We start from the raw sequence: 27,447 nt of genomic DNA on the forward strand, positions 1-27,447 counted from the left end.
AACCCACTCCAATGTTCTTGCCTGGAGAATCCCAGGGACGGCGGAGCCTGGTGGATTGCCGTCTGTGGGGTCGCACAGAGTTGGACACGACTGAAGCGACTTAGCAGTAGCAGCAGCACAGTGTTTGTATGCAGTTCTTTTTGTCTGTAGCATTACAGAATTCAGTCAAAATACTGCTTTCTGACATTACCTGGATCAGTTTCTAAATAATTGTGTGATATACTTGTAATATAATTAATTTATCTTGATCTGTGTTCTGTCTTTCCTACATTCTAGTTGATTTTTTAAAGATTTACATACAGTAAAATTCACTCTGGCATTCAGTTCTGTGGGTTTTGACACGTTTGTGATGTCATTCATCCACCATAGCTCTGTGCAGAGCAGTTCTATTACATCAACTGTACCCTCATGCCACTTCTTTATAACCATCCCCTCCACCCACTCCCCAGTCCTTGGCTACCACTGTCTGTTTTCCCTTTCCATAGTTTTGCCTTTTTCAGATTAGAGCAACTTATTTTATTTTACCTCTTTTAGTGATGATGAAACAGAATCAAGAGGATTAAGTGGTTTATATTCTTGCATCCAAATTTGGATTGGTCCAAATACTTGTCTTTTTTAAGCAAACAAAACATTCACTTCTTAGTATAATTTGATTACATTTGTCTCTTTTATTGAATTGCATGATAGCTAAAGAGAACACTGCTAAAACTAAGAATGTTGCTTTGTAGCTTAGAAAATAGGAAGTTAGCATGCTATTAATTCATACTTAATGACTTTGCTCGCCCCTGGAAATCATGATCTATATTTGTATCTTCTCTTTTTTTAGCAAGAGGTACGATACCGATCTGGAATTTATAGGATGGGTTTAGATGCAGGAGTTGAATGGGATGGCTGGAATCCCTCTCTGGAAAAAATCTAGACTCACACTAGGAGGAGAATATCTAGGGACATAGAATGTTTGCTGAAGGAAAATATTTAAACAGCCAAAATAAATCTTGGAAATTTAGAAGAGTCCAATATGAATGCTCCCTGTATCAGTTTCCAAAAATATAATACAAACTTTGGAGTAATCATTACTGGACTTAAGAGATTGAACTTTGTCCAGATATGATTGTGTATTTCCATGGGGAGGTTGGGTATTTAGAAGTACATAGTAGTGATTTCATAAAACAGTGGTTTTCATAGAGAATGCTCACAAAAGAAGCTTCATTAATGACATTTTTGTCCTTGGAGACAGTCCAGTGTTTTATTGCCCTCCTCTCCCCCCTTTTTTTTTTCCCTGAAGGGAGGATGGACGGCTCTTATGTGGGCGTGTTATAAAGGCCGTACTGAAGTGGTTGAGCTGCTGCTTTCTCATGGTGCCAATCCAAGTGTTACTGGGCTGGTAAGCGTTAACAAAAAATTCATCTGTAATAGAAGTGGTAAGTTCTTTTAGGAAATACTTAATATTGGTTGTACTTTGGACTTCATATTGGATAAAATGATCTAGATCTTACTAAAAATAATAATTCGGAATGTGATTTCAAAACACAAGGGAATTTTTTTCTGAAGCTAAACTTTTTTTCTCAATTTTTATCAACAAAAAAGCAACTTAAATGTTAATTACAGCTATATAACATTTCAAAAGGAGATTTTGAAATCCTATGTCATCTTGCCTGTGTTCTATGGGTATGTATTCTTAACCTAAGCTCTTTTAATGGAGAGAGACATTTACCAAATACTCATGCCAGTTTTCTGTACATTCTTACTGGTCATAATACATGCATTACTGCTTTGCATGAAGCTTGCTCTGACTGCAGATTAAGTAATCATTTTATTGATGGGGGGACTCCTTTCACAGTGCATATGTATGTCAAATCATCATGTACACTTCAAATACCTTACAGTTTTATTTGTCAATTGTGCCTTAATACAGCTGGGAAAAAATCAGTTTTATTCAGGTTGATAGAAGGATTATAAAGAAAGGTTTCACATTCTTCTTCTTAGTCTTACCTGTTGGCTAGATAATTACATTAAGTGTGTTGAATTTATAAAAATAAATATGTTCATAATATGTATTTATTTAAGGTTGAGTACATCTCAGTTCTCAGTTACATATTATGAGATTTATGTGTGTTTTATATGGTCTGTGACTTGACTTTTTAAAAAAATACTACCTTGTATTGCTCCCTGTGTTATTTACTCTTATTAGCAAATGTGTGCTATGGATATCAACCTAAAAGACTTTTTCTTTCCCTCCCTCCCTGTCTACCTCCCCGCCCGTCTGACTGTCTCCCAGCAGTACAGTGTTTACCCAATCATTTGGGCAGCAGGCAGAGGCCATGCTGATATAGTGCAACTTTTACTGCAAAATGGTGCCAAGGTCAACTGCTCTGACAAGGTAGGTCAACAGGATCTTCCAGGTTCAGTTCATGTTGTGTCCACTCTGTGTGTCTGACTTACTAGGATTTTTATATGATCTCATGAGGCTGCACTGATGTATCTTATGTTTATATTTATTAATATATTTTATAAAGTCATACATCTCATAGATGGGTTCCCTATAGGTATTGAAAGTGTTAGTCACTCAGTTGTGTCTGATTCTTTGTGACTCCATGGACTGTAGCCTGCCAGGCTCCTCTGTCCATGAGATTCTCCAGACAAGAATACTGGAGTGGGTTGTCATTCCCTTCTCCAGGGGATCTTCCTGACCCAGGGATCGAACCTGGGTCTCCTGCATTGCAGGCAGATTCTTCACTGTCTGAGCCACCAGGGAAGCCTAAATTGGTACTCAGTATCTTTCCGTTGTCTTTTATATTACAGTCATCATTCTCAGGAAAGTAGAGTTGATTCCCTAGCTTCATTATTTGAAATTTTCTGTTGTAGCTCTTCTTTCTATCTTGGGTCCTATCTACCTTCTCTGTATTGTTGCCAGATTATCTTTTTAAAAATGTTTTTAATTAATTAATTTATGACTGTGCTGGGTCTTTTTTTTTTTTTTTTTTTTGATGTTTGATCTTATTTGTTACTCTTAGAACGTCTCATTTTTGACTGGACTCAGAAGTAAAAGCTCTCAGAGAGGACAGCTTCCGTCTCTTGGCAATCTGTTCCTGCCATTTTTCTTTGGCCTCCTTCATTCTCTTGGCCAAAAGTTTAGCATATTCTGCAGCCTCTTCTTTATTTTTCTTAGTACACTGTTTCTTCAGAGCAATACGCTGGCGTTTGTGCTGCAGAACTCGTGGAGTCACGAGACGCTGAATCTTGGGTGCTTTAGTCCTAGGTTTCTTACCGTCTTTGTTTAGGGGCTTTCGCACAACATATTGGCGGACATTGTCTTCTTTAGAGAGATTGAAAAGTTTGCAGATTCTGCTAGCTCTTTTGGGACCCAGGCGACGAGGCACTATAGTATCAGTGAGTCCAGGAATATCCTTCTCCCCTTTTTTCATGATGACCAAATTGAGAACACTCAGATTGGCATCCACAATGCAACCCCGTACAGATTTGCGCTTTCTCTCTCCAGTCCTCCTTGGTCTGTAACAGGAATGCCCCTTACTCAGTAGCAGGCGAACTCGGCCATGGGTCAAGACACCCTGCTTCATGGGGAAACCCTGCTTATCGTTCCCGCCACTGATTCGGACCACATAACCCTTCCATTCTTCACCCAGAGCATCAGCAGCAACTTCTGTGGCCATACGCTTCTTGTAGAAGGTACGAAGTTTTCGTTCACCATCCACTTCAATGAGCTTCTGGCAGCCAGTGGTTGGGAAAGAGATGTTCAGCTTCATTCTGAAGCAGCTGACAGCCTCCGAGGCACCATGAAAAAGAGCTGTGCTGGGTCTTTACTGATGCTTGTGAGCTTTCTCTAGTTGTGGCGAGTGGGGACTACTCTATGTTGCGATGCGTGGACTTCTCATTGTCTTGGCTTCTCTTGTTGTAGAGCACGGACTCTAGAGCACAGGCTCAGTAGCTGTGGTGCACGGGTGTAGGTGTTCCACAGCATGTGGTATCTTCCTGGACCAGGGATCGAACCCATGTCTTCTGCACTGGCAGGTGGATTCTTCACCACTAAGTCATCAGGGAAAACCCAGATGATCTTTAAAATTTAAGTTTTGTTCTTTCTTTCTCATACTTAAAATCCTAAGGATGTCAGTCCCTGTTATGATGCATAAGGATAGTCTTTGCCTCCCTTTCTCCTGCGGTCTCTACCACAGACTACCTTTGTTCGGCTGTCGATGATGCAGGTTCCTGAGTTTTTCACAGCGTGGGGTGGCCTCTCCTCCTTCTCTTCTTTGACTTCTATTCATCCTTCACTCTCAGCTCATGTGCCATCAGTTCCAGAAAGCTCCCCAGGATTTTGTCCTATTCACTTTTTAAAAAATCCTTAATACCCCAAATGGGGCTTCTCACATGGCAATAGTGGTAAAGAATCTGTGTGCTTGTACGGGAAACAAGAGATGCAGATTTGATCCCTAGGTTGGGGAGATCTCCTGGAGGAGGAGATTGCAACTTGCTTTAGTATTCTTGTCTGGAAAATTCTATGGACAGAAGGGCCTGGTGGGCTACAGTACATGGAGTTGGCAAAAGAGTTGAACATGACTGAGCACAGCCTATGTATTTGAGAAATGTTTAATTGTATCATTCTTTCTTTGCTTTGGGGAGCTTTTCTAGCATCTTTGGCTTCAAAGCCCAGATTTTTCAATTTGACCCCAGTCTGTCTTCCCAGGCTCACTTCTTGCCATTGCTCTCCAAATAAACTGCACTTTTGGATGCAGAAGATGATCTACCATTCTGTGGACTTTTATGAATTTCTGTGAAGTGTGTGTCTTTGTTTATTCTTTTCCCTCTGTTAAGAATGTTACTACCTCCTCTGCCTGATGAACTCCTGTTTATTTTCTCCAGACTCAGTTGGAATGTTATCTTCTCTGTTAAGTCTCCTTAACTTACCCAGTCAATGTGGATGCCTCTTCTTCTGTACTGTCAGTATTCACTGTCCATACCTCCATTAGCACACAGAAGTTCTCTTAGTCAAAGCTGTTATAAAAAGTAGGCATTCATTAAGCATTCATGTCAGTCTAAGTCTCCTGTGTAGTCATATGTCACTGCAAGTGTTCCTGTGTCTCTTCATTGCCACATGAATCCCCCCAAAGGTAAAGCATTGCCTTTATGAATGATTTACATTCTCTGATGGCTTTTGAGTCGTGTTGCAGCAGAACGTGCTTTTGAGTGCCGTTTCTCAGCTGACGTTTATTTTATCAGACATAGAGGTGAATCTAGGGTGGTGGTGAAGAGCACAGGCTGAAGCCAGGCTTGTTGGGTTCATGGGTTTTGCTCCACCTCTTAGTAGCTTTGGGACATCGAGCCTGTAATGAGCTTCTCGGGGTCTTGTTTGCTCATCTGTTTAAAATGTGATATTGTGATTTGTACTTACTCTTGTGATGAGGATTGCACGAGTTAACCTATGTCAACTAGTTAGAACCGTATTTGGCACTTAGCTGTTACTATTTTTGACTATAGTCGAATTGTTTGACTTCATGTGTCACAAGATATGGGAAGCAAAGAAAGTGTGTTGGAAATTAAAGGCTGTATGACTTTATGATGAAAAATTGTCAATTATTATAAAACTTTAAGTTGGTTAAAACACATTTCATGCAGTGGTTAACCATCTATTTGGGAGAAATAAAATGAGAAAAATAGGATTCATCTAGGCTTAAAATTATGATTGGTGTAAACTGTAATCTAAAATACTCAGTGTGATTTTTATCAAAATTCATGTTGAGAGCTTAGTTTCTTCTAATATATCTTCAATAATAATTTTAAATTTGTTATTTCTTTTAATAGTATGGAACCACCCCTTTGGTTTGGGCTGCACGAAAAGGTCATTTGGAATGTGTAAAACATTTATTGGCCATGGGAGCTGATGTTGATCAAGAAGGAGCTGTAAGTATCTTTTCTACTTAACTGCTGGTAGTAGAGAGAGATTTTTAGTTTTGAGAGAGAGAATATTTTTTCCTTAGCATATGTCTAGAAAATTTTCCCTACAGTATCTAAATGATACTTAGAAAAACAAACATTTTTGATATTTTAAGCTGTAACTTGTTTTCCTTCTCTGATAGATTTTAAAATATCAGAAATCAGTGGTCAAAACCTAGATAGCTTAAAAATTGGTTCAGTATATCTTAGCGACTAGGATTTATAGATTCATTTTTGAGTCCCTGCTTGTACCAGGCCTGTGCCAGATGTGCTGGGGGTACTGGAGGATACTCTGTAACTTGTTTTCCTTCTCTGATAGATTTTAAAATATCAGAAATCAGTGGTGAAAACCTAGATAGCTTAAAAATTGGTTCAGTATATCTTAGCGACTAGGAGTAATGGATTCATTATTGAGTCCCTGCTTGCACCTGGCCTGTGTCAAATGTGCTGGGGGTACTAGAGGAGACTATCACATCACTTTTCTCTTGAACTTCTAAGAGTATAGTTAAAGGAGATGACGTTTATGCACAAGAAACAATACAGTCTTCTGTTAACATAATTATTAGATTATGTGAGGTGGATCATAAGGGATTCTGAGAAGAGTTGCTAGCAAACCTGTGGCTGCAGTGTAACAAGAGTGGGCTCTAAGTCATACTTGACTTCTTGGCATAATACCAACCAGCTCCTCCTATTTTCCATGATGGCAAAGCTGCTAATTGCCGACCCTCAAGGGGCGTAGAATATGTTAGTGCTGTGTGGAGACGGAGCATGATTCTTACCCAACCCTGGAAGCCATACTGTTCACCTGCCTGTTTTCTGGGCAGTTTATCAAGTGGCTAAGTGGCCTGTCTCTATGTTGACTGCTGAAGAATCTGAAAAGGCTATGTTATTTAACTAAGAGTTATGGCTTAGTTCCAGGGGCTGATATAACAACTAAAATATTTCTATAAAGAAATTGCATGCTATCTCAAACTAGATAAAAATCTCAAGAATAAATTTTAATATTTGTTTTGCAGTGAGTCAGATTGTTGTATTAGGTGATTTATTGTTAATAAATTAAATGTGAAGTTTTTAAAAGAACCACTAAAAATAAGACAGTTTTGAAAATGTGGTTTCTGGGTCACTATAGGAAAGAAGAATATATTATACTGTTATTGAAATATTCTGTACTTTTTAATTCATTGTTTCACTTACGTTTTTCGTATAGATTTTATTATAGATTGTTACTTGTTTGAAGTCTGTTAACCTGACTTTGGATTACTTCATTTAGAATGTGTTTAATTTTGAATCATCCTGTCAGCTATTTTACCATTCAATACTTTTGTGAGAGGATATGTTCATTGTAAATGAGTCCAAATTTGGGTTATCATTTAAAGATTTTAATGTCGGTCCTCTCGACTGAAGAGAACTAACACATCTTCAAGAATGGAAAATATGCTTCCTGACCACTTTTGGTATGATCACTTCTGATTATTTACGTTGGCATTTTATTATCAGAAATAATTATTAACTATAGGTCACCTATTTGAAAACATCAGTTTTTGACTAGGGCATAAATTGTCTGAAATGACTTAATTTATTGGACTTTTTTGTTTGTTCTTTAGAATTCAATGACCGCACTTATTGTGGCAGTAAAAGGAGGCTACACACAGTCAGTGAAAGAAATTTTGAAGCGAAATCCAAATGTAAATTTAACAGATAAGGATGGAAATACAGCCTTGATGATCGCATCAAAGGAGGGACATACAGAAATTGTGCAGGATCTCCTTGACGCTGGGACATATGTGAACATACCTGATAGGGTAGGTTGTCTATTTAGAACTTGTCTTCCAGTGGTGATGTTGATGGAAGGTACCTTAACTTCTCAACACCTTTCAAGATTCTTTCTGCATAACGTATTTAAGATGTTTTAATTCTACCTTTAAAACTAATAAGTTAAAACATATTTAATCTTTGTGAAGGGTGTTCTTTTCAGTTTTTAAAAAATAATATTGTTATTGATAATGTGATCTTAAAATCATCCTTACTGTAGGTGTTCTTCATAGCTGGTGTTCATTGTTCCAAGACTTCAGGTACCACCCTTAAACTTAATAGAGTTTTCAAGTTTGTATCTCTTGCTCTGACCTCTTCTCAGAAGGATACACTTGCATGTCCATTTCCACTTAAACTCTCCACGTGAGTGTCTAATGGTCCTCTTAATTTTCAGCAAAACAGATGTTTTGTTTTTTTTTTATCCCAAACCTGCTTTCCCCTCAGACTTCTCCATCTCAGATGGTTCCACCATCTACCCTGTGTTAAAGACCCATACTGTACACATGACACTGTACACTGTCTTGAATTCTCAGTGACCAAAGTCACTCCCCAGTCACTTTCTATTGCATCACTCTCTTTTATTTGCATTACATTTATCTTGTTTTTTTTATTTTTGTTTATTGTATGTTGTCTGTGAGTCTCCTGTAGACTATACATTCTCCCAGAGCTGGGACCTTGTCGAACTTATTTCCTAGAGCCTAGAATAGTGCATGACGCACAGTAAGCAATGGAATATATAGAACCTTGTGTTAATATCCTAGTTTGAACCCACATTAATGCTAATATTCTCAAAGTGTTTCTGCCATGGGTTTATACTTTTAATGTAGTAGTTAAGATATTATATCGTGGCTCAGTTCTCAAGGGCCTGCATCTTGAATTGTAGCCCACTGGGGCCCACTTAGGACTGAGATGAGCCATAGCTCATGGAATGATCCAACTCAAACCCGTATAACTGATTTGTAATTTAGCAGTTAAAAAAAAAAGGCCATTTACAGTATTTGACGTAGGGAAAGATATAATTAATAATGATTATTGCTTGGTGAATATAATTTCAGGGCAGAGCTATCCTTTTGAGGTAATGAACTTCATCTAAACCTTATATTGAGGAATGAGTCAGTCCTGGGCACTCTTGGCCTGTAATGCCAAGTAGAATATAGATTCTGTTCTGGGAACCAACCTTTTCCCTTAATTAAATGTGGTTATAAACCCACAGATGGCTCTAGCTTTGCAGCTTCCTTTAGAGTCAGTGGCTTTTGTCAGATAGCATGATTCCAAGGGATTTGTGTTATGTAATTTCCAAGGGTTCATCTGGTTCATTGACAGTCATGGCGTCATTTTATTTAATTTACATTTGTAATGAGAGGGTGCCTTCAAAATAGAATGGCTTATTGTTGTGGGTGACTTACCTTTCTAAAGTTTTGTCCTGGAATTTCAGATATAAATGTCCTCATTTTGATGTATAGCCTTCTCTCCCTTATTCTACAGGCTATTAATATCAGGTATTAATACTAGTTACCTAAAAACTTTGTTGTTTACAGAAAGTATCTGAGATACTTTTTTTCCCAAGACATTTCCAAAAAAATTTTATTGTATTAATATATGATTAATCTTAACTGAAAAACAGTATTTTTTGTTTTCCTCATAAATTATCTATGGTTGGTTTTTTTTTTGGCTTTTTAGAGTGGAGATACTGTCTTAATTGGTGCTGTCAGAGGTGGTCATGTGGAAATTGTTCGAGCACTTCTCCAAAAATATGCTGATATCGACATTAGAGGACAGGTGTGTGTGATTACAGACTGTTATCTGTGACTGTAATTGGTTGTATGTGTTGGTTGATCATAATGTCATTCTTTGAGTTTTCCTATGAAGTTAAACTTATAAACACTAATATATTTAATGGATGCCTGTATTACTAAGTTTCACTGCCATTATTTTGAAATTTTTGTATTAATGTCAAGTTAGATAGAATTGAACCATAAAGAAGCTCATGTTTTTCAAGTACACCTCCCTTATTAATGTCTAAATATATTCAATCCTGAAATTAGTAGTTTATAATACTGAGAAATGGCAGCACTTTGAGTGTGTGTGACTTGTTTTCTTTAGTGTTCTCCCTCTGTTTGTCTTCTTCATCCATGTATTGTTCTTCTATTCCTGGTTTTTTTTTTTAGTCTTTCATCTCCTTTCCCCCATTTGCTTGCCTTTCTCAAGACCACTTGGTAGTGCCTGTGGACTTTGTTTAAGGCAGTCACAGCTCACAGAGCTATAAAGGTTATTTATTTTAGGTAAAAGCACTCCTAAAGTTGTAAATTTATTCAGTATGTCAAAAGCTTTAGATTAAAAAAGAAAAATCTGTTCTTTACAACCCATTTTGCTGTTGGACAGTCTGTATTTCTGCTCAGTTTTTTCCTTGTATACAAATCCATTTTTGAATCAAACTAATAAACATTACGCCAAATGCCATGAGAGTCTTTTAACATGGATCTCTTGCCTGTACGAAACATGAATTTTAGTTCGGAAGGTTTTAGTTCATTTAGTTTATACTTAAACTTAAACTTTACTTTACTTTACTTTACTTTTACTTTACTTTTACTTTACTTAAACTTTACTTAAACTTTATACTTAAACGTTTTTATCTGAACATAAAAAGTGATGCCCACTTTTGATATCAGATAGTGTATGGTTGCGGAGAAGGCAATGGCACCCCACTCCAGTACTCTTGCCTGGAAAATCCCATGGATGGAGGAGCCTGGTGGGCCGCAGTCCATGGGGTCGCTAAGAGTCAGACAAGACTCAGCGGCTTCACTTTCACTTTTCACTTTCCTGCATTGGAGAAGGCAATGGCAACCCACTCCAGTGTTCTTGCCTGGAGAATCCCAGGGACGGGGGAGCCTTGTGGGCTGCTGTCTGTGGGGTCGCACAGAGTCGGACACGACTGAAGCGACTTAGCAGCAGCAGCAGCAGTGTATGGTTGATTGCCTAGTGAAGATTCAAATGAAAGAGTCTGGAGGTGGTGAAAGAGGGCATTAAGGAGAACTTTTGAGGGAAGGTAGAATTTGAACTAGTTTGAAAAATTGGTCGAGTTTGGATAAAGAAAGGCTGAGTAATTCAGGCAAGAATAGTAGAATAATGGGATGAGAAAGTTCAGGAAAGTGGGAATGTGAAAGACTGTAGTCCTTAGCTAGTGAATAAATCAGGTTGTTAAGGAGGGTGGGATGGGAGATAGTAAAGTACAAAGGGATGTAAGACCAAAGAGGTTAGAGTGTCAAACTCGGAAGGTTCAGAAGCTAGTGTGCGGTTTTGAGAAGGGAACTGTGTTGAGAAAATCTTGGTGTAGCAAACAGTGTGATAGTGGCCAAAAGTCATTCATTGAGGAAAAAAATCATATTTTCACCAAAAGTAGGTGCCTTGATCACCTATTTTGACTTTTATCTAACTCCTTTGTGTCTGTCAGTTCTGTTTTTCAACATTTTAATGAGTTTTGGTTTTCTTCTTTAGCTCTGCTTTCAAAATTCATTTGAATCTATTTTTGGTGTTTGAACTAGATAGCATTTTAAAGGATCTGATGAAAATCAGTTTATGGGTATGGGTGGAGATTAAGAAAGCTGAGAATGACAGAAACAACTCAGCTTATGTTTGTGTAGTACATTCTCATGCATTATCTTTTGAAAAGATTGGGCAGATGAAAAGCCACAAGCCAAGGTCAGAATATTTACGTGACTTCTCAAAGGACACAGCTCAAGTCCTGAAGACTTCCAACTCAGTGTGGGGTGGGTCCTGAAACCTAATTGCATTCCAGAAGCCTAGTTGACCCTATCAGCTGTGTGGGGTTGCTGCTTCCTAATCAAGAAGTGTTAAGTTTTCCTACACTTCTTTTGTAAAGAATTTCCCACAAGTAAATGCAAGGTACAATAAGGATTAATATTATTCTTTTTTTTTTTTTTTACATCTGCAGGTTCAATTATGTAGGTTCTTAGAATTTTGAAAAGTAGATGATTTGGCCACTGTACTGTTTTACTTTTTATTTATTTATTTTATTTTTTAACTTTACAATATTGTATTGGTTCTCTCATGCTGCTTCTTGGTAAAATATATTAATGCTTTCTGACAGAAATGTTAATACTGATGAATTTTTAATATTCTGTCTTATATGAAGTGATTGTTGATTTTTTAAATTAATATAGGACAATAAAACTGCTTTGTATTGGGCTGTTGAGAAAGGAAATGCAACAATGGTGAGAGACATCTTACAGTGCAATCCTGACACTGAAATATGCACGAAGGTATAAACGACATTTCCATCCTTTTAGCAATACCTAATGCTGAATGTTAGTAGTGCTTTTTTTTTTTTATAAGTTTTTACAACTGTTTGATATTAGAATAACAGGGATTTTACTGGTAGTGTTCTGTATTAAGTTGAGGAATAGCTTTATATCCTTTTAGGAATTGTGTATTCACAGCAGAATACACTGTGTAATTTGTTATTTTAATTAGATACTTTCAGAAAGTACAGTATCAGCTGTTCATAAACTGTGGCCAGATCATTTCCCCAGAATTATTTTATGCTCCTGTTGTTTGGATTGCTGAACATGTTTCTTTTTAAAAGATCAGTTTGTGTGGTGATTGGTTCCTCAAACCAACCACTTTAGTCTGTTTTACTCCATGTGAAAAGTATAAAACTGTGTGAGACCTCAGTGATTATATTTGGCCTTCTGTGTAGTAGTTGTTCTTGAGGAAACTATATGGCAGGAGTTCTTCCTGAATAAAACAGACTTATGGAAGCACCCATAATACAGCCCTGGTTCATCTACCAGAGATTTGGAGCAGTGTTATCTGAACCAGTGATGGTGACTGCAGTGCCCTGGGATACCTTCTGGTTTGCAGGCTGTGGCTCCTTGGAATCTTTTTTCTTTTGGAACTGTGTGTCAGCTGCTCTGACCACATGTGGCTTCTGACCACATTTTGCTTTTTCCTAATTCAGTGCTGAACTGTGGTCTCTTCTTCTTTCTCTTAATTTGGTTTTGAATGCAATTAGATCATTCTTGAATAAGCAAGTAGTGGGTACATCCCTTGCTTGGCTGAGTGACATACAAGTATTTTGATACAAGTGGTTGGTTATGGAAGGAAAAGCACTTTCTTGTTAGTTTTTGCAACTGTGTTTTCTTGAGAACATTTTCAATATAGACTGGGTGAATATTTGACTTCTTGACGTGTGTTTATATGACTTTAAAGACTAAAGGTATTAATCTGGCAAACCTTTTTATCTGTACCCACAGGATGGCGAAACACCCCTTATAAAGGCTACCAAGATGAGAAACATAGAAGTGGTAGAGCTGCTGCTGGATAAAGGAGCCAAAGTGTCTGCCATCGATAAGGTAGTAATAAAACATTCATGCAGAGAGCATAGGGCAGTTGGTAAGACCAACCTGTATACCTGGTGGACTTAGCCTGAGTCTCATGTTATTTTGTGGAAGGAGAGACTACTGACTGGGTATATCTGTGTGGGATTTGGATCCTGTGAGATCTTGGCTGTTCTGAGAGGTGCTGAGGAGTGGGCAGGCTCAGTTAAAGAAGTTGCTTCCTGTGTTCCCTCTGTGGCTCAAATCAGTTACGGGGAGCTGAGCTGCATTGAGCACTATGCAAGGATGATGTCATCAGGGTGGATCTTGTTGCAGAGAAACAAGAGGAAAGAATCAAGATAAGCCACAGGAAGAACGTGGCACATCATTTAATGTTCTAGAGCGACCAGAGTGGGCAGGAACTGAGAATTCCATTTGTTGGCTTTTGGGTCATTGTCTTTAAGAGATGTTTGTAAAGTAAAAGGTGGAGAATACTTTGCAGACTAAATTTCTTTTTTACATGATAGTTTTCGTTAGTGCTGGATATGAAGAGTAAAGTGATGGGGATTCTAATAAGGGAAGAAGGCAGGTTGATGTTTGAGAGAGGTGAAAGCTGAGGGAATGAAGAGGTGGTAAGTAGGCAGAGAACATGGATACAACAGAGAGGACTCTGAGGGAGAGAATGTAGAGAAAGACGATGATGGTGACCAAGGGCATGGGGAAAGACAAGTTCACTTGTGGAAGTGAAATACCACCATGGACTGAGATGCTGTGTAGACTGATGATGAGAGCACTGTGAAATAGAATCTAAATTATAAATTAGTTGAGGAAGATGGTTGACATAGTGGACAGTTAGTATCTGAATGGTAGATGGAAGTACCATTAACCTATGATGGAAGTGGATCCAGGGCCTGTGGGAAGCTGCAGGGGAAACCTGTTCCTTGTGCTCTTTCATTCTGGAGGCTCTGGGAGAAAGAATACCCAAGGGAAGCTAGGGAAGGAACTAGAGAAAGAAAATTGCAAGGAAGATAGAAATAAAAACTCATATGAAAAATACGGAGAGTTTGGGTATTCTGTTATTTTGTATAAATATGAAAAATGTTATTCTGTATATATCCATGAGAAATGGGGAAGTTCAAGTGTCCCTTCACTGTTTACAGAAAGGAGACACCCCTCTGCACATTGCTATTCGTGGGAGGAGTCGGAAACTGGCAGAACTCCTTTTAAGAAACCCCAAAGATGGACGGTTACTGTATAGACCCAACAAAGCAGGCGAGACTCCCTACAATATTGACTGTAGCCATCAGAAAAGTATTTTAACTCAAATATTTGGAGCCAGTAAGTACTGGGTTTTGTATCTGCCTGAGGTTTTAAGAAATGAACGTCTATGAAAAAATTAAGAGAATGACAGCAGTTTTGTGTTTATCACTTAACCAGAGATTATAAAAGTTGAAAATGTTATTTGCTGTAGAAAAGTAACTTCTTCCTGTCTAGAGTTCCTTTGCATTATATTGGAGCATTCTAAATTAAGTACATTCAGGGTCAACAGTAGCTTTTATTTATTTTTTTATTATTTTTTTTTTAATTTAATTTTATTTTTAAACTTTACATAACTGTATTAGTTTTGCAAAATATCAAAATGAATCCGCCACAGGTATACATGTGTTCCCCATCCTGAACCCTCCTCCCTCCTCCCTCCCCATTCCATCCCTCTGGGTCGTCCCAGTGCACCAGCCCCAAGCATCCAGTATCGTGCATCGAACCTGGACTGGCAATGTAAAATATCATGTATGAAACGAGTTGCCAGAACAGTAGCTTTTAAAACCTTCAAAAATCTAGCCTACTTTTCTAAAAATCTCTTCCCCCTGTTATTCTCTCAGGTAAACTTTGTTCTTTTATCAAACATGCTCTGTTTTCAGTGAGTGGCTCTCTACCTCTGCTTGTGTTGTGCCCGCTCCATTCCCAAGAATGTTCTTGTTAAAATCCTCTTTCTCCAAGGCTGGGGTCAACCGTCTCTTTCTCAGTGACGTTTTGACTGATCTGCCTAACCAGATAAAGGTTTTGCCTCATTGGAGTACTTAAGCACTGTGTTAATAATCCTTTTTAAATACCTATTACATATGGCCTTTATTTTGTTTCTTTTAGCATTTTCTCCCAGATTCCAAGTTATTCAGGGCAGGTATTCTTTCTTCCTATCTTGTATCCTCCGTAACACCTAGCATAATGCTTTGAATATTGTACTAAAGTAGTTTTTGCTTGTAGAGGATGCACATGAGAATCTCATCATTTGCATGTGGTCTTTTGAAATATGGGGCAGTTTTCTACTCAAATTAAGAAGAGACATGGTAGTCCTAGAAACCAACAGGAGAGAGTAGAATCCTGCCACCTTCCAGTTTCGTTGTTTACTTACATCTTGTTTTTAAGTATGATTCTATTGTATTGATTTTTGTATTTTAAAATATTTTTGCTAATGATAATAATGCATACATTAAATTTTAAGAATGAAAACACAAATATAGTAGAAAAAAAGTGCAATCTTCCCATTGTCCCTTATCTCCTAATTTGTCATTGTTTGGACAAATTGTAAATTCTTTACATTTCTAAAAATGTTTTATACTATGTATATAGCCTTAAAAAAAACTTGAGATACCGTATTATAAAAGTTTTAAATGATTGTTGCATAATGTTTCAAAGTTTTAATAGTGTGTTCAGTTCTTTATTGATAAATATTTGGTTTGTTTTGCAATTGAAAGCTAGTGCTTCAGTGAACATATTTGTACAAATATCCATTAACTCTTTATTTTTAGGATTATTTTCTTGGAATAAACTTCCAGAAGTAGAACTGTCAAGTCATTGGGTATTCAGTTTTTTTTTTTTTTGGGTATTCAGTTTTGATAGATTTTCCAAAATGGTTGTAACAATCTCTTCTTCCTTAGGCCACCTTTGTGCAATTCCCTATAACCTTGCTAACTGGATATTTCCAGCTTTCTTATTGACCTTTGCTAATCAGATTGATAATAAAAAAATTTCATTTTAATTTCCATTATAAAATTATTAGTGAGATTGAGATCTTTTAATAACATTTATAGCCTATTTGCATTTTTGCTATTTTCCTCTTTGTACCCTTTGTCCTCTTTTTTTTTTTTAAGTATTTAATAAAATTGACTTTTGTGTTTTTAAGGATATTGATCCTGAATCCAGCTAAATATTGTATCTCTCTCCCCAGATTATTCTTTGTTTATGGTGATGGGAGTTTTTTTATTCCCCATTCGAAAGGTATATAAATCTGTAGCTTGTTGACCTTTTCTTGCAGCTCTGGCTTTAATATTATATTGAGAAGGAAAGCTCTTTTCCACACAAAGATTTTTAAAGGTTTTTCTCTTATATTTTCTTGTACTTTTATAGTTTTACTCTTTACATTTAAGTTTTTGTTTCAGAAACGTATTTGTGTTGAAGTATGCGATGTAGAGTTTTCATTTCATTAAAAAGAAGGAAAAAAAAAAAAAGAATGGCTTACTTCTCCCAACACCACCTACTAATTCATCCTTTCCTCACTGATTAGACATGCCACTTACATTAATATCCTGTGTGAGTTCTATGGTATTGTAATTATTGTAGTTTTAGAATGTATTTTGATTCTTCTCCAAAGAGAGCTAATTGTTGGTAGTCTTTAAATTTTTTTTCATAGCTATTCTTGCTTTTTAATTTTTTAGAATATTCTCATTGATTTTTATTGAGATTGCCTTAAAGTGATAGATTAATTTGGGGAGAATTGCTATTTTTTTAGTCATTGACCCTTTCTGCTTGGAACCATAGAATATTTTTTTTCTGCTTATCTCTTGTGTTTTTAACTAACATGTTATAGCCTTATTTTTATTTCTACTGTACATATTAAATTGATTCCTATGGACTAGTTTCTGTTTTAATCTTTTTATTGATTTTATAATATACTTTACATTTCTTTGGTATTGTAATTATTGTAGTTTTAGAATGTATTTTGATTCTTCTCCAAAGAGAGCTAATTGTTGGTAGTCTTTAAATTTTTTTTCATAGCTATTCTTGCTTTTTAATTTTTTAGAATATTCTCATTGATTTTTATTGAGATTGCCTTAAAGTGATAGATTAATTTGGGGAGAATTGCTATTTTTTTAGTCATTGACCCTTTCTGCTTGGAACCATAGAATATTTTTTTTCTGCTTATCTCTTGTGTTTTTAACTAACATGTTATAGCCTTATTTTTATTTCTACTGTACATATTAAATTGATTCCTATGGACTAGTTTCTGTTTTAATCTTTTTATTGATTTTATAATATACTTTACATTTTAGTATCCTTGAAGTTGGACTTTGTCTTATAATTGATGGGTGAGAAAGCATTGTGTCATAATTTGGCAACATTTCTTCTCTCAGTTGAACATAATAATGATGCCTCTTGTAATTAGTAGGTATCTTAAGTTCTGTGAAATATGGTATTAACTTATTAACCTCTGAACCTATTTTTACACAGGTCTAACCCTGGTGGCTTAGATGTTAAAGAATCTGCCTGCAGTGCAGGAGACTGGGGTTCAATCCCTGGATCAGGAAGATCCCCTGGAGAAGGGCATGGCAACCCACTCCATATTCTTGCCTGGAGAATCCCATGGACAGAGGGGCCTGATGGGCTACAGTCCATAGGGTCGCAGAAAATCAGACACGACTGAGCAACTAACACTTTCAACCTATTTTTTCCTTTAATTGAGTAAACAATTACTTGAGAATTGATGCTCCTTTATAATAATAATGTCTCTTTTTAATGTTAGGGTATCATGTGTTTATAATTTTAGGACACTTGTCTCCTACCGAGACAGATGGTGACATGCTTGGTTACGATCTGTACAGCAGTGCCCTCGCAGATATTCTCAGTGAGCCTACCATGCAGCCGCCCATTTGTGTGGGCCTGTATGCACAGTGGGGAAGTGGTAAATCCTTCTTACTCAAGAAACTAGAAGGTAAAGGGCTTGTTTATAAAGTGTCTGTGTATATAACAAGGTTTTCTCTTGTGTGTTTTTTAAGTAAAAATAGAGTTTTAGGCATGGGTATGTGGTTGATCCTTCACCCAATCATTTGAGTTCTCTTTCTAAAACAAACATCCCACTGCATTAGAACCCCTCTGTAGCAGATTTCCTGCCTGCACTGTTTATAGATATCTTAAACCTATAGGTATCTTAAACCAGGGCCCTTCGCAGACATATCAGCTTGTGTGCTCCCACCTGCCAGCACTACCTCTTGTGCATGCTCAGCGCTGTAGTTACAGATGGCTGCTCTGGTAGGTGCAGACCAGACACTTACTGAGTGGCTCCTCTGTAGGAGCTTCCTAGACATCTCCCCCCACCTCTGACCTGAGACCCCACTCCTTTTGCTTGGCAAAATCTTACTCATTTCTTCAAGGACAGGTTTCAATATTGCCTGTAAATTTTTTTTTTTTTTTAAACTAAGTTTTGTAGTAGGAATGAATGACTTGTCCCAGGCTCATTTGGGCTCACCTTTAAGAGCAGTGATCCTCAAATGGCACTGGGGGGAGAAGCGGTGAGGAGGCGCAGAGGAGCGGGGATGCTGTGTTTTCTGAAGACACATAGCAAAGTAATAATTTTTAGTTTTATATATGGAAACAATACTTTGTTGGTTGCATAATACAAATCTCAAAATATCAACAAAACCTTGACAGATGGGAATATATGAGAGAGGATTTTATGCATTTTCAGTAGGAAGCAAGAGAATGAGTAGGGCAAGGGTCAAGGGTAAATGTGCCCCTAAGGGATGAGATACTTAGCAAAGCGAACATTGGTTAGCATGGTTAAGTAGCAACATTCTAGCTAGGTAAATGTTTATAGTGAAAATGTGAAATTTTCAAATGTTTTATTTCTTAAATAATGTTTTCTTATTAATTTCTCTTTCAGATGAAATGAAAACTTTTGCAGGACAACAGATTGAACCTCTGTTTCAGTTTTCATGGCTTGTGGTGTTTCTGACCCTGCTCCTTTGTGGAGGGCTTGGTTTATTGTTTGCTTTTACAGTAGACCTAAATCTTGGAATTGCAGTGTCATTGAGCTTCTTGGCTGTCTTGTATATATTTTTTAGTAAGTCTTTGCCTTTTATCTTTTTCAAAAATGTAGAGAATGTCAGAACTCATTGTTTTATTTAAAATTGTATCTGTGTCTGTCTTCTAAAGTCTCTAAGTGGTCTTCCTATTTAGGTGAGAATATTGATTTTTTGCTATTTTGTAAGTTGGCTTAGGGGAGCATTGTCCCCAGCCTGCCTGGCAAAACTTTAAAAGCTAGTGCACTACTTGTTAATATTGAAGCAGAACTTTAAATTACTTTCCCTTTTTTATGTTAATGATTTGTATTTGAATCTTTTTTGAAAATAAATCTTCATAGACATAATGGCATGCTCTTGATCCTTTGGATCATGACTGTAATTTTTATTTTATCCAAAAGCAAAGTAATAAATATATATAATCCCTGTTTTTAGGAGTATCTTCAGTTGCAAGAAAGGAAATAGGTTTATGTTGGTAACTTCAGCAGTCACAAGTAGAGATAAAACCAGTCATACTTACATTTGAATCTGAACTAAAGGATATGCTTCTGTTTAAGGCATTATCCTTCTGATTGTGTTTATTATGTCATATCTTAGTCAGCTTACTTTCTGTTTTTCACATACCTGATAATATGTTTTTGCTATTGCTGTTGCTCAGATGCCCAGTCATGTCCAACTCTTTGTGACCACATAGACTGTAGCCCACCAGGCTCGGTCCATGGGATTCTCCCAGCAAGAATACTGGAGTGGGTCGCCATTTCCTACTCCAGGGGATCTTCCTGACCCAGAGATTAAACCCAGATCTTTTACGTCTCCTGCATTGGCAGGTGGATTCTGGCAAGCTCCAGATGTATGTTGGGGGAGGTTAATTAGTTGAGGAATTCTTTGAGGACTAGTTAGGAAATAACAAGGGACCATGAAAATTATGTAAGCTTACCTGTCACTACTTGATACTTGACTGTTTGCAGAAAAGAGGCTGCTTGACTAATGATTGTTCTGGATAATTTTTTTTTTAAACCTTGACTTTTAGTTGTCATTTACTTCGGTGGACGGAGGGAAGGAGAGAGTTGGAATTGGGCCTGGGTCCTTAGTACTAGATTGGCAAGACATATTGGCTATTTGGAGCTCCTCCTCAAATTGATGTTTGTGAACCCACCTGAGCTGCCAGAGCAAACCACTAAAGCTCTACCTGTGAGGTGAGTTGGTCCCTTTGACAGAAGTAACTTTTAATAAAATGAAGCAAATGAAAGTTGATAATGCATCTTTTCTCATGTTTTTTTAAGAGACCAAAAAAAAACATTGGTCCTTTAAACTTTTTTAATGTGAGAAATAAAACAAACATGCCCTGGTCAAATACACGTGGAAAACTCTTCATATTATGTCTCCCTCTTGTACATTACAGGATCAGAGACACCTTTTCATAAAAAATTATATTTAACTTTGATTTGCCAAATTTTATTTGAGTGAAGCCCCACATTCCCCCCTTATGATACTTGTTACCATCCTTTGGACAAATCAGTAAAGAGTACTGGGTCTAGGATGGAGTCCTGGAACTTCTTGACATCAGGGTGTGGCCTTGGCAACTCAGCATGTGCTCCGAGCTGTTCTTTCCTCACCTGTGGATATGTATTTATCCACTCCTCTAAAGTTATCATCATATCAAATGATATCATTATTATCAGGTATGATAATAATGGGACGGTATGAGCAAACAGTTCAGAAAAGATGAGAAACTTGTAAGTCAAAGAGTAAAGGCAATCTGGAGGGCCCCAGAGGAAAGTAAAATGGAAAAAAAGGTTAAAGAACTGAAAGCAAAAGGAATTCAACAGAAATTAGTAAAATAATTAAATATGCAAAGATTAAGAATTTAGAAATTATTGTAAGATAAAATATGTGTAAATTAAGCTGAAAGTGAATGGACCAAACCTGGTAAGACATCAGAACTATGAGAGGAAGATAAAAATAAAACAGGTAAATAAATGGTATATAGGATTAAATGTTAAGAAAAGGATTTAAAATGAGAAGTTAAGATGAAAAACATAAAAAGAAAATATACAGAGTAGAATAAAAAAAGTTGGGGAAGATATTTTTACATAAATTAAAAGCATTTAAAATTAATGAGATCATTATCTTTTAAAAAGTTAGAATAACTAAAATAGCATTAATTTAATTAAGACCAGGCATACACAGAGTACACTGTGATCCTGGATTGTATTTTAAAAGCAATGCCTGTTTATGGGATTAAGATGGGAATTTAGCAGTAGAAAGGAATAAAGGAACTAATGCAGAAGTAATACCCATTCAGAGGCTCAAAATGCAAGTAATTCAGTTATTTCACAGAACAACTAGAAAAAGAATATAACTTCTTTCTCAACCCGTGGTAGATGAGTAAGCTTTAAATAGGACATTCTGAAGCTTGAGTTTTTAAATGACATCAAGTTCTTAATTACTATACTATTTTCTCAAGGTTCTATTCTCTTCAGTTGGTGTTTACGAAATGTTCTTTGTGTGGCTCTTTCCGACTGATGCGGGGCGCCACTGTTGAATTGTTGTGTCATGAGGTCTGGGGAGATGTCTGGCTCCTTTGTCTAGGTTCTGTCATAACCTTTTCCCTTTTCTGCTTTTAGTCAGAATTGCTTCATATAACTCTACTAATTTAACTTTTGTTACTGTCTTTTCCTAAGAAAAGAATATAAGCTGTTAGAAATGGAAGATACCTAATTACAAATAGAATTTTAAAAACAATGTTTTGACAGAGACATTAAGGAAACAGGAGCTACATGATAGACATAATATATGTTGAAACTGTTTCTTTAGGTAGCGGCATAACATTTTCTTTCCCCTTTCCCCAAGGTTTTTGTTTACAGATTATAATAGACTGTCCAGCGTAGGTGGGGAAACTTCAATGGCTGAAATGATCGCCACCCTCTCGGATGCTTGTGAAAGAGAGTTTGGCTTTTTGGCAACCAGGCTTTTCCGAGTGTTCAAGACTGAAGATACGCAGGGTAGGACCTTCTTCTGTTCTTACTGTATATGGAGTGGTTGAGTATGGGATGGACAAAATGCATGGAAACATGAACAGCAGGTTCGTCATATGCTGTCACTGTAATGATTGTGGTTTTCTGGATGCTTGAGATGTTAAAACCATTTGTCGTGTTTTACAGGTAAAAAGAAATGGAAAAAAACGTGTTGTCTCCCATCTTTTGTCATCTTCCTTTTCATCTTTGGCTGCATTATTGCTGCGATTACTCTTCTGGCTATATTCAGAGTTGACCCGAAGCATATGACAGTAAATGCTGTCCTCATATCAATTGCGTCCATAGTGGGGTTGGCGTTTGTGCTGAACTGTCGAACATGGTGGCAGGTGCTGGACTCACTTCTGAATTCTCAAAGGAAACGCCTCCATAATGCTGCCTCCAAACTGCACAAACTGAAAAGTGAAGGATTCATGAAAGTAAGCACACTTTGCTTATTAGAAAATAATTCTGGGGATTCTCTGGCGGTCCAGTGGTTAGGACTCTGCTTTCACTACCAAGGGCCCAGGTTTGATCCCTGGTCAGGGAACGAAGATCCCAAAAGCTGTGTGGTGCAACCAAAATACAAAAAAAAGAAAATAGTCCTAATGTGAATATGCTCCCATGATCATCATCACTGGGGCTTTTAGGGAGTCTATTTTCTAACTGTTAGAGAATTGCACTTGTTTTTAGTTTTAATCCATATTTTTCCTATGAAAAATGCATGTGTAGTGTGGAAAAAGTTTTAACAGTTACATCTTTTTATAAAATCGATTTTTATAAGATCCTCATAGAGTTAACTATAGCTTCAGTACTTTGGCCCCCAGATGCGAAGAGCCATTTCATTGGAAAACAGCCTGGTGCTGGGAAAGATTGAAGGCAAAGGAGAAGGAGACGGCAGAGGATGAGATGGTTAGATAGCATCACCAACTCAATGGATATGAATTTGAGCAAACTTGAGGAGATAGTGGAAGACAGAGGAGCCTGGTGTACTGCAGTCCGTGGGGTCACAAAGAATCAGACGCAATTTAGCAGCTAAACAGCAACAGCAAAGAATTAGCAGATTATCCCTCAGGTGGTAGTTATTACCTAATAGTTTAGGTTGCTCTGCAGCCTGGTAGAGTAGACAAATGGAACCACCAAAACGTACAAGATAGGAATGTACTTTTTAGAGTAAAAAAGGACTTTATACAATTATCTACAGCCCTTTCCTTTGATCAAGGTCACATGCCATCAGGAAGCCAGTTGTGATGTGGCATGTAGACCATTTGGATTTGCATTCTGATCTGTCTTCTGACCTTCAGAGCATGTGATCTTGGCATGTAAGTCACTTCAGCCAAGTTGGTCCTTTTAAATGGATATGACGTTGTCTACCTCTTTGTAAGAAATGCTTTAATTTAGATGAAGGCACTTTGTAAATGGTGACACATTCACTACAGTTCTACTAAGTGGAACCACAGCTGGCAGCAAGCACTTTGGGTTTCTTTTCTCCTAGCAGGCGACTTTCAGGCTCTTTAAGAGAGGTACTTAAGTTTCTTGTATCTTTAACGCAGTGTATCCTTTCTTTTGCACAGGTTCTTAAGTGTGAAGTGGAATTGATGGCCAGGATGGCAAAAACCATTGACAGCTTCACTCAGAATCAGACAAGGCTGGTGGTTATCATCGATGGGTTAGATGCCTGTGAGCAGGACAAAGTACTCCAGATGCTGGACACTGTACGTCTTAACCGTCTTGAAACTTTTAACTGTCAGATATGTGGCAGCTGAGAGGAACAGACAGCTTCATGAATATCTCAAGTGGAATTTGAATGCTATTTTTTCTTTTATAGAAACAACTGTGTGTTTTATGCAGAAACAGCAGAAGTTTCATTCCAAGCAGATTTAACCAGTTTTAGGTTAATGGCAGTGTGAGGGGAAATGTGAGTAGGGGGGGTCTCTAAAGTCCAGGGTGTGACTCCAGTGTTTCTCTACAGATGGCTATGGTTAGAATATAGATAGGAGTGGGGAAACCACAGAATTTGTGGAGTTTTTGTTAAAAAGTAAGAAAGGTTCGTGGCTTTCTTTAAGGTCTGGTATAAGCAGCGGTGTGTGCCTGTGGTCAGAGACTAGTGTGTGCAGTTCACCGTGTCTGCTTGTATTTCTCATGTGTGTGGATCTTACTAGACCAGTGTGTGCAGTGCACCGTGTCTGCTCAGGAGTACTTCATGAGTGTTTCTCATGTGTGTTGCTCTTACAGTGCATCATGTCTGCTCATGAGTATTTCATGAGTATTTCTCATGTTTGTGGATCTTCTTACGTAGATCTGAGTGTCTCAAAGTAGGACAGGACTAGTTGTTTTCTTCAGAGATTCTATCACTGTCAAATGTTAAATTGTCAAGTGGTGAAAAACCAGATTGAAACTTCAGTAAAATTTGTTTTCACATAGAATAACATTTGAATGAAAAGGAAATGCTATTTTTAAAATGTAGTCACAAAGGCTAACACAGATTTTGAAGAGAGGTTTTATTACTTTGGATAATTTTTTTTATTGTGATTATACATTTCTTCTACCACAGGTCCGAGTTCTGTTTTCAAAAGGCCCATTCATTGCCATTTTTGCAAGTGATCCACATATTATCATAAAGGCAATTAATCAGAACCTCAATAGTGTGCTTCGTGACTCAAACATCAATGGACATGACTATATGCGCAATATAGTTCATCTGCCCGTTTTCCTCAACAGTCGGGGACTAAGCAGTGCAAGAAAATTTCTTGTAACTTCAGCAACTAATGGAGATGTTCCATGCTCGGATAATGCAGGTAAAGATCAAGTTCCTCGGGTACTTTGGGTTTGAAGTGGTTCCATAGTTTTTCATTTTGCATCTCCTCTTACCTTGGAAAGTATTGTTCAAATTTCACAACTCTTTAAGTATCATTTACAGCAGAGTTTCAGGACAAATGGTGCTTTCTTGATAAACTCTTTTAGGGATGCAGGAGGATGCTGACAGAAGAGTTTCACAAAACAGCCTTGGAGAGATGACAAAACTTGGTAGCAAGACGGCCCTCAATAGACGGGTAAGATAGTGTATGTTTTGAGCCATTTGTTTGTATTGCTGTTGTTTACGTAAAACCAAGGTAAGGCCACTTATTTATTTTATAAATACTGCATTGAGCTCATAAAGTATATTTTATCATTGGTGGTTTTTCAGGGAATGTCTGAACCTAGAGCCATAATAACTATAAATTATATAGGAGTGCCCGGTCTCTCCCAGCCTGCTCTCAGCCCAGGTCCCACTCCAGACCAGTTGAATCAGAACCTCTGAGAGTGAGATTTGAAAGCTGCCCAGGTGATGTCACTGGGGGCAGAGAACCGTTGGGTTCATCCCAGGTCAGGTTGTGCTTGTCCCAGGGGCCATTGTCAGCACAGCCGTAAGGGGGAGAGGCTTGTGGTGTGGGAACCAGTCTTTGCTGTGTTGTCCTGTTGGCTGACCTCCTGCCCTAATATTTGTGAGGTGTGCGCTCTTTTTTTCTATCCCCACGTAGTGACCTTGTGTGCCTTTCCCAGTCTGTTGGTTGTCTCCTGGGAGACACTAGTTTCCCTGCCCTGTCCTATCCTAGGAGCCTTTTGTAAAGAACTGGGGCTATTATAAGACAGGAGATATACCTTTGCAGGTAAGTGATGGTAACAATGCTGCTTATGGATGGCGAGCTTGGGCTAGCATTGGTGATATTTTCCACTACCCGCCCTGCCCCACCCTGCCCCCCCAGTTTGCAAATCTTTAATTGGGACATTTTACATTTTAAAAACTGTATTCAGGTATTTTGATTTTATGCCTTTACCATGTATAAGTATGGATGCAGAAATACTATTATGAAGGATAATTGACAACTCTAAATTAAGAGCGGGGTATGAGTTGCCATTTAGAATTTCTGTCCTGGGAGCGTGGACCCTTGGGTTCCCCTGTCTTGTGACCTTAGATGAGAACCACCCTCGTTGTGCCTGCTTCTCCTAATTGGATGGGATCCCCGCCCAGTAGAGAGCCTTTCATTCTTACTAGACATGAGGATACAGCCCCTGTGCCCTTTTGGTAACTGTCACGTTTGAAAATAACCTAAAAATCAAAATGCTGAATCCTTAAATCTGGGCAAGGGGTTATTTGCTTTATTATCAGAGTTCCTATAGATACTGAGCTCCCATAAGAGTTTGAATTGAATTTTCTTTATACAGTTCAGCTTATTTATAATTTTCAAGGCATTGAGCTTTCTCTGATTGTACAACTATAAATCAGGTACACCAAAAGCTAAACTAGAGTCTCTGATGCATTTGCTGGAAATACTTACTTTAGAGTTCAGTATATATTCTACTTCAGGGAGTAGTAAAAATACTTTTTGTTACTATTTCATCTTCCTCTTTGACTGAAATTTTGGATTGTTTTTGTTGTTGACATAGACATGTATTAACTTCTCAAAAGAGCCTCAAGCTCTCAGGGTTGAAGTGAGGGCTCACGCTCACTGATGCTACCCCGTTTCAGGACACTTACCGAAGAAGGCAGATGCAGCGCACGATAACTCGGCAGATGTCCTTCGACCTCACAAAACTGCTGGTTACAGAGGACTGGTTCAGTGACATAAGCCCGCAGACCATGAGGAGACTGCTCAACATTGTTTCTGTGACAGGTGGGTTTCCTTGTCTTGATGTTGTGTGGTAGACAGTAAGGTGCAACATCAACAGAGCAATTCCCTTCCAGAAACAAAAGGATGGACTGTGTTTATAGGTTTATACCACCGAACACCAGTTTTATTTTGCATTGTGTGTCTAATAAAACCAGTGTTGGTTTCGATAGTGAAAATCGACTGTCAGTTGTCTACTGTTATTTTAAAATTTGATGATTTAAAAATTTCACCTCAGGTTTAATTTTTCTCTTTGTATAAAAATAATTTTATGCTAATTTGTATAACTATAATTAATTTATAATTGAAAATGTTGAAGTTCATATTTTTACATGCTGCTATTCTGCTTTAATTTTCAAATTACATTTTTTTTCCTTTTTTTTAATGTGTTAAATGATATACACATAAAATTTACCATCTTAACCAGGGTCCATTTGGGTGGTATTAAATACTTTCACTATTTGTGTAACCTTCACCACCATCCATCTCCATAATGCGTTTCATCCCATTAAACTGAAACTCTATACTCATCCCCCTGGTCCTTTCCTAGCAGCCATATAGATATTAGGTGTGAATTTGTAGTGTAAGTTAAGTGGCAAATTAAAAAACAGTG

The 27,447-nt window shown here is 37.6% G+C and overlaps 2 protein-coding genes across 18 annotated transcripts in view; one reads left to right on the plus strand and one right to left on the minus strand.

Annotated features, from left to right (window-relative positions):
* Positions 1-27,447, plus strand: part of KIDINS220 (kinase D interacting substrate 220) — a 96,360-nt gene that overhangs the window by 18,367 nt on the left and 50,546 nt on the right. For 13 of the 17 annotated variants that reach the window (XM_055540995.1, XM_055540996.1, XM_055540994.1 and 10 more), the window contains 17 exons: positions 1,286-1,384; positions 2,279-2,380; positions 5,818-5,916; positions 7,554-7,751; positions 9,442-9,540; positions 11,943-12,041; positions 13,035-13,133; positions 14,258-14,435; positions 17,920-18,084; positions 19,033-19,212; positions 20,202-20,367; positions 22,025-22,176; positions 22,336-22,625; positions 23,760-23,900; positions 24,740-24,983; positions 25,150-25,238; positions 26,696-26,840. In XM_055540995.1, coding sequence (XP_055396970.1) covers positions 1,286-1,384; positions 2,279-2,380; positions 5,818-5,916; positions 7,554-7,751; positions 9,442-9,540; positions 11,943-12,041; positions 13,035-13,133; positions 14,258-14,435; positions 17,920-18,084; positions 19,033-19,212; positions 20,202-20,367; positions 22,025-22,176; positions 22,336-22,625; positions 23,760-23,900; positions 24,740-24,983; positions 25,150-25,238; positions 26,696-26,840 — 2,545 coding nt within the window. The remainder of the gene's footprint in view (positions 1-1,285; positions 1,385-2,278; positions 2,381-5,817; positions 5,917-7,553; positions 7,752-9,441; positions 9,541-11,942; positions 12,042-13,034; positions 13,134-14,257; positions 14,436-17,919; positions 18,085-19,032; positions 19,213-20,201; positions 20,368-22,024; positions 22,177-22,335; positions 22,626-23,759; positions 23,901-24,739; positions 24,984-25,149; positions 25,239-26,695; positions 26,841-27,447) is intronic. The other 4 variants (XM_055540997.1, XM_055541000.1, XM_055541002.1 and 1 more) reach the window with 1 other exon arrangement.
* Positions 3,021-3,764, minus strand: LOC129623483 (40S ribosomal protein S6-like). The gene has a single exon (XM_055541012.1). It carries the CDS (start codon positions 3,762-3,764, stop codon positions 3,021-3,023), a length of 744 nt encoding a protein of 247 aa, XP_055396987.1.

The sequence above is a fragment of the Bubalus kerabau genome, chromosome 11, assembly GCF_029407905.1.
Source record: "Bubalus kerabau isolate K-KA32 ecotype Philippines breed swamp buffalo chromosome 11, PCC_UOA_SB_1v2, whole genome shotgun sequence".
Lineage (NCBI taxonomy): Eukaryota > Metazoa > Chordata > Mammalia > Artiodactyla > Bovidae > Bubalus > Bubalus kerabau.